At 33.3% G+C, this 6,148-nt stretch overlaps 1 protein-coding gene across 1 annotated transcript; it reads right to left on the bottom strand.

Moving 5' to 3' along the window:
* LOC106296134 (phosphate transporter PHO1 homolog 3-like) lies at nt 1–5,660 on the bottom strand. Its single transcript, XM_013732197.1, has 12 exons — nt 4,956–5,660; nt 2,506–2,854; nt 2,377–2,425; nt 2,240–2,311; nt 2,014–2,143; nt 1,813–1,933; nt 1,476–1,734; nt 1,276–1,380; nt 968–1,162; nt 607–888; nt 388–524; nt 1–280 (listed from the first exon to the last, which is right to left on the bottom strand). The coding sequence occupies exons 1-12, from the start codon at nt 5,587–5,589 to the stop codon at nt 181–183; spliced, it is 2,433 nt and encodes an 810-aa protein (XP_013587651.1). The 5' UTR covers nt 5,590–5,660; the 3' UTR covers nt 1–180.
* Between the last annotated feature and the right edge of the window lie 488 nt (nt 5,661–6,148).

The following is a 6,148-nucleotide window of genomic DNA, read 5'->3' as shown; positions in this document are numbered from 1 at the left end:
TGAAGAGTTTGAAGATACTATATTTTTTCTACACAATTTAACACTAGAGATCGAACCTTATGTTTATAATCCTCCCTTACATTTTTCATGTGACACAAAATAAAAAGTGAAGAACAGAAAAGATAAGACAGTGTAAACAGTTTTGGTAATTAAAGAGTATATTGACTTCTTCTGAAAGTACTAATCGTCTTTGTCTTCATCTTTATCGTAGTTGAATGGTAATGGAACGGACTTGAAGGCTCGGTATTTCCCGACATTGTTCAAATGCTCATTCTCTAACCTGTTTTTCACCAGACCAAGAACAAAACAAAAAAAAAACAAAGAGTTATTAACGGTACAAAACAGATTGTGGAATGATTGATATAAGTTTTGAGGGTTCTTTTTCACCTGAAAAAATTCCATATACCACGACGAATGATCTCAAGACTAGCAACAACAGCAACCGTCGTCTGTTTATGCATGAATGAGAAGTTGAAGTCCATAACCGTTTGAATCCATGCAAATCTCAGCAGGACATTCAAAATCTGATACATGTTCTAAACATCAGTTGCAATGAAACATGTCACGATGGAACCAATATATTTTGTTGTTGGTTCTCGGACTCACCATCGCGATGAAGTATACTTTCTTTTGAGGAATGAGGAGTTTATCTCGAAGCCAGCGGTTTTTGGATGTCCGCTTTAGAAGACCCCAATCATGGATAAAGTCCCAGTAAGTGCAGAATATGGCAGCTGCAGCTGAAGAGATAGCTGCTAAAACCCTCCAAGCGATTTGACCTTGCTGGATACTGTAAGCAGTTCTCAAGCAGATTGCCACTATAGTCAAGAAGTACTTGAGTCCGTTCCATCCTTGCTCCGGGTTTTCCTCTTCAAACAGCCGTCTGAGGCACTGTATTGCGTACATGTTTAGTTAACAAACGAATGAATGCTAGAGTTGATTTTTATTTTAGAGAAAAGAAGCTATGTACCTGAAGGAGGCGAGAGACATAAGGGATGACAGCAACAATGAAGAAGAAACCTTTGTACGCACCAGACTTGTTACAAGTGTTGTTTCGGTGTCTGAAGTCGCCCCAACCATAGTAACAGATGTAGAACTCGATGCTTCGTAAAGCTTGAACCTGGCTAGTTAATTGATCTCCCAGGAAGAAATCAGGCAATGTTACCTGCAAGAAGCATAATTGGGGGAAAATGGACGGTTAAAAAGACTTACTAATATATATATAATAGGAAATTACAAGATTTCTTTCTCTTTGGTCAATGATGTTATTTGGTTTACTTTGTAAAGAGGAGCGGCCATGCAATGAAGCAGACAAGTGAGGAAGAATATGCGATTGGACCGGTAAAAGAAGTTGAATGGCATGACTAGAACCGCAAATATACCCTGCACATGTGGAAAACAAAATAGAACATAGTTATTTACAATGCCTGTGTTTTATGGCTGGTTTGTTTTAGGAAACATAAAAACTCCAAACTTACAAGAAGTAGTATCAGAGGAAGAAGTTCGGTGAATGCTTGATAGTCTTTTGTTACAGGATCTACCTCCATGTCAAGATTTGCAAGAACACAAAGCAATGCAAGGACGCCAGTGCTGAACGCCACAAGGAGGACTTGTCGGTAACCCAGTTCAGTTCCTTCCTTGAACCCAAATATGAAGGAATAGTTTACTTTGTATCGCCTCCAATAGTATATATTTCCCGCAAACATGATGATGTGCAACACAATAAAACCGAACAAGCTGCAAGAAACAGCAGAAACGGCATTAGCATTTAAATGAAAGAAAAAAAAAATGACAAGATTACTATCTTCTTCTTACCTATAAAGTGGGAACATAGTATCCATGTATTGCGCCTGGCCTTCCTCCTGCAAGAGATTTCGAGTGCGAATGATCGCGGCAAGAGCCACTATAAGAGAGAATATGCATCCAGCCGAGAAACCTGAAACCAATATCCTCATAATAAGAACCACAAAGTTTGAACTGTAAAAAAACCAGTTGAGTCAAGTTTTCTGAGTTTACCAGTGGAGAATGTAAGTCTGTGTCTCTCTCGTTTTGCTTTAGGCCGTAAAATGTTCATTCCTTTGGTTCGATTAGCATTTGCAAAATGTTTTATGAATGTAGCTTCAACATGCTCCATGAGTCGTACAACCTGTTATAACAAATGATCCAGAGAAGATGGAAATAAAAACAGAGGACTTAACAAGGATACTTTTCCTGTTGGTTAAGAATCTCATAAACATCTTACTTCATCAGAGCTTCCCAGGTATGAACTATCAACCATTTTCATGTAAGGCTTTGTTGCATCCCTCGAAGTTATCTATAAAACACAGTTTCAGTCATATTATATTTAACCCCAAGTCAAAGTCTCAAATATTATATTACCTTATCGTACTTCTTCAATATCTTCGAGACCGCCTTTACATTCAAAAAGCTTCATATACATGATTTAAAACCCATCAGTCATAGACAAACAAAAAAAGATTATAGAAGTCACAACAGTCCCGTACGCACCTGTAGCTTTTGAGAAGCCGAAGCTTTTGATAAAACACGCTGAAAGCTTCTATGAGCATCTGCTCGGCTTTCTTCAGATTTTCTCTGTTATATATTAACTCGGTCGGCTTTGATACTTTGAGAATTCCTCTAAAGGTGGAACGAGGTGTGTCTATGGTGTTGTTGATCCTCACTCCATCCAGAATATCTAACGGAGCTGGTCTCGCTGCTCTCGTCCTGCTCTTATTCACTTCATCGGACTCTTCTCTAGCTCCATTAACTTCTGCTTCTTCATCATCTTTTAGTTTCCCAGCTCTGCTCGACTCTCCTTCCTCTACTGTCTCCATATGAGCTTGACTTCCAACTTCCTCTACAAATTTAAATTTCGGTTTGGTAACAATACTACATACATTTTTATAATTTTTTGTGATTATAATTTTTAATTATTTACATAACTTTTGTTGTTTAAAAAAAATATTATTTTATTTATTTTAATTTTAGATCTATAATCGCAAAAAACTAAGGAAATGAACTTTTGATTTTAAAATGGTATGTAACAATAAAAATCATTTATATTGTTAGAGCATGTGCAGCGGTAGGTTTTTGACAGTATCTTAACAATTAAAGAAAATAAAAAAGAAAAGAAAATAAGAAAGAGAAAGGCAAAAAGTCTTTGCAGAAGCATTTTAACATACGGTTCTAACTGTCAAATGACATGTGGACATATATAAGTGGTTTACATTTTCTAAAAGCATTAAATTTTAATTGTACAATTTCAGTTATTTATAATATTATTACTTTTTGGTTTAGATACTTATTTTTAGACGCTCACCGTTACGCTATCAATTACTACCACACACTACCACAAGCAAACACATTGTTTGCGATAACATATAACTAATCAAATCTCTAGAAGTGTTAAACAAGTTTTTTGCTCAAAACATTGTTTGCGATCAGACCCGTACTTATAGTGTAATCAAAGAGGTATTTGCCTTAAACCTCTGAAATAATATATAACGTTTAAGGTCATTAAGAGCATCTTCAGCCACCTCGATTTGTATATCTTTATTATAAAGTTAAAAATAGAAATATGGTTTCTACTCCAATATATATATATATATATATATATATATATATATATAGAATAATGCTATTTTTCTCTGTAACTTTTAGGGTTTTCTAAGGACATTTTGGTCCATTTTTATTTTAAAGATTTATATGGTAGGGGTATAAATAGAAATATGGTTTTTACTCTAATGTGTTTCTCATAAAAAAAATATAAAATTTTTTTATTATAGATGAACACATCGGAGTAGAAATCTTATCAACAATTTTTCTTTATAACAAAAATATTTTAAATAAATGTGGTTTAAGATGATCTAAGTATAACAACTAAAAGTATTCTACGTCATGTACTCTGGATACACAAAATATCAAATAATAAAAAATAAATACGGTGCCTGATAAAACGTTAAGACAATCATTCCTCTTATTTTAAAATAAGAATATTTTATTAAAAATTAATTGAAAATCATGATATCATTAATTTATAAAAAAAATTATATGAGTATAACAAAGCATATCTAGTACATAAATAGGGGTGCCAAAATGAGTTATAACTCATGAGCTGTCTCAACTCAGTTCGATTTTTCATGAGCATGAACATTGTTTTCTAAGTTCATTTAATAAATGAGCTTTATGATTGAGTTTAAATTAGATCACGAGTTATATGAACGATCTTTAATGAACATGAAGTAATTCATGAGCTTGATCATTTTTGTATTTAATATATATATATATATATATATATATATATGGATGATTTCTATTTTTCTTTGTTAAGAAAAAAATAGTTTCTAAATTAAAATGTAAAACCAAAAAGTTTTAAGCATATATAAAATGTAAAAAAATATTGATATCAATCCTCATATCATATATGTTTAAAATTAAAATGTAAAACAAAATATTCCTAATACTCTCATACGTAATATATATCTTTATGATTTGAATAGATAAAGACTTTCATACGTAATCATCTCAAGACTTTTATGTAGAATAGATTTTTGAATCATTGATTTAGCTTTGATTTAATTTATTCTTAGGTGTTGGTTTGATTCAATATTTAATATTAATGTTTAGGAGTTTAAATATTTAAAATTTAAATTATGTTATTCTATATTTTATTTTATAATTAATTTTATAATTTGATTTTTATATTTGATCGCGAGTTAACTCATTTTACTCATGATCTAGATGATCTGAGTTCGAGTTTACATATTGAAGCTCATATAATAAATGAGCTGAGCTACCTCGTAAAAGACCTGAGCTTAATATGAGTTGAGCTGAGCGAGTTAACTCATTTTGACACTCCTATTAACGTAAATATAAAATCATGAAGAAACAAATCCATTTCAAAACTTACAGGAATAAAAGTTTGATTTAAATAGACAGGTGTGTGTATTAAAGCTTACTGGACTTAGCACCCGCGGGAGAAGAAGCATAGATAGCCGCTGCGGAAGTAGCGATGTTGGAAGTCAATCGAGTGAACTCAACCCCACGTTCCTGCAATCGCCATCCACTCCCTTCTTGATTCTCAACTTTAGCACGAAATGCTATAAAAGCTTCCATCTGTTTGTTAAGCTCCTTCTCCTCTTTCGACACTTTATCAACTTCCTCTTTGTAAAACTTACTCACTTTATTGAACTCCTCATCCAGTCTCCGGAAAAACACCAACTCGTACTCTCCTCCTTTCTCATTCACCATCAGGAACGTAGTTTCATAGCTGCCGTCAGCGTTGGTCTCCACCAGAATCGGCCCAGTGGTCGCCATCATCTGTAACCCTTCCTCCACATCGTGAGAATGGCCGCGTCTTTGTCTTCCCTGAATCGAGAGTAAACCGCTAAACGTCTTGTACAAAGTCATTCTTCGGTGTAATCCTCCGCCGTGGTGATTATTGGCGCCACCACGAGTAGGCAATGCATCGGCCGGTTGTCCGAGTTTGAACCCGATGATTTCTTTGAGATTTTTTTTTAGAGAACCGTAATCCATGTAAGCTTGTTGCCACTCTGGCACCATCTGAGATGAAAACTCCTTACCGAACTTCATTTTGACTCTGTCTTAGTTTTTTTTTTTGTTTAAGTCTATATTTTTTTGTTTCTGATGAGGACTGAGGAGCAGAGTAATGGTCTATATATATACACCTATTCGTGGGTGGAGAGTGTCAAATTTAGGATTATCATATATTTTGTAATTTTTGTTTTTGTTTTTTGAAACACTCGTATATTTTGTAATTTAAAACTAAATGGTAAAGAACTAATTGACTTTTACATCTAGTATATTATATCTTCAATATTTATTCAACTATGGATGTGAAACTTTTATGTCATTTATAGTCTCTTACTCAAACATGAACAATATTTTATAACTTTTAACCGGTCCAAAATATTTGTTTTTCATGATACAACAATTTGCAATATTTAATTTTACTACAACTATGATTTATACAGTTACTACCACTATATATGGTGATCATTTCAGAATCGGAAACAAATAATTATATGTTTCCGTTTTTTTTTTTTTTTTTGAGAAAGGGCTTTTTAGACGTTTCCGTATTTTCAGTAGCATACATACTTTTAATACATATAAAATGATATAACACTTTTCA

This window comes from Brassica oleracea, chromosome C5 (assembly GCF_000695525.1).
Source record: "Brassica oleracea var. oleracea cultivar TO1000 chromosome C5, BOL, whole genome shotgun sequence".
Lineage (NCBI taxonomy): Eukaryota > Viridiplantae > Streptophyta > Magnoliopsida > Brassicales > Brassicaceae > Brassica > Brassica oleracea.
This window is presented reverse-complemented; position numbering and strand designations above follow the sequence as displayed.

What these genes read in the sequence shown, in the direction of transcription:
- LOC106296134 (XM_013732197.1), bottom strand. Translation starts at nt 5,589, where the DNA reads ATGAAGTTCGGTAAGGAGTTTTCATCTCAGATGGTGCCAGAGTGGCAA. An exon ending in ACCTGGGAAGCTCTGATGAA is followed by an intron (nt 2,144 to 2,239) that starts GTAAGATGTTTA and finishes TTGTTATAACAG; the next exon opens with GTTGTACGACTCATGGAGCA. An exon ending in TGGCCGCTCCTCTTTACAAA is followed by an intron (nt 1,163 to 1,275) that starts GTAAACCAAATA and finishes TGCTTCTTGCAG; the next exon opens with GTAACATTGCCTGATTTCTT.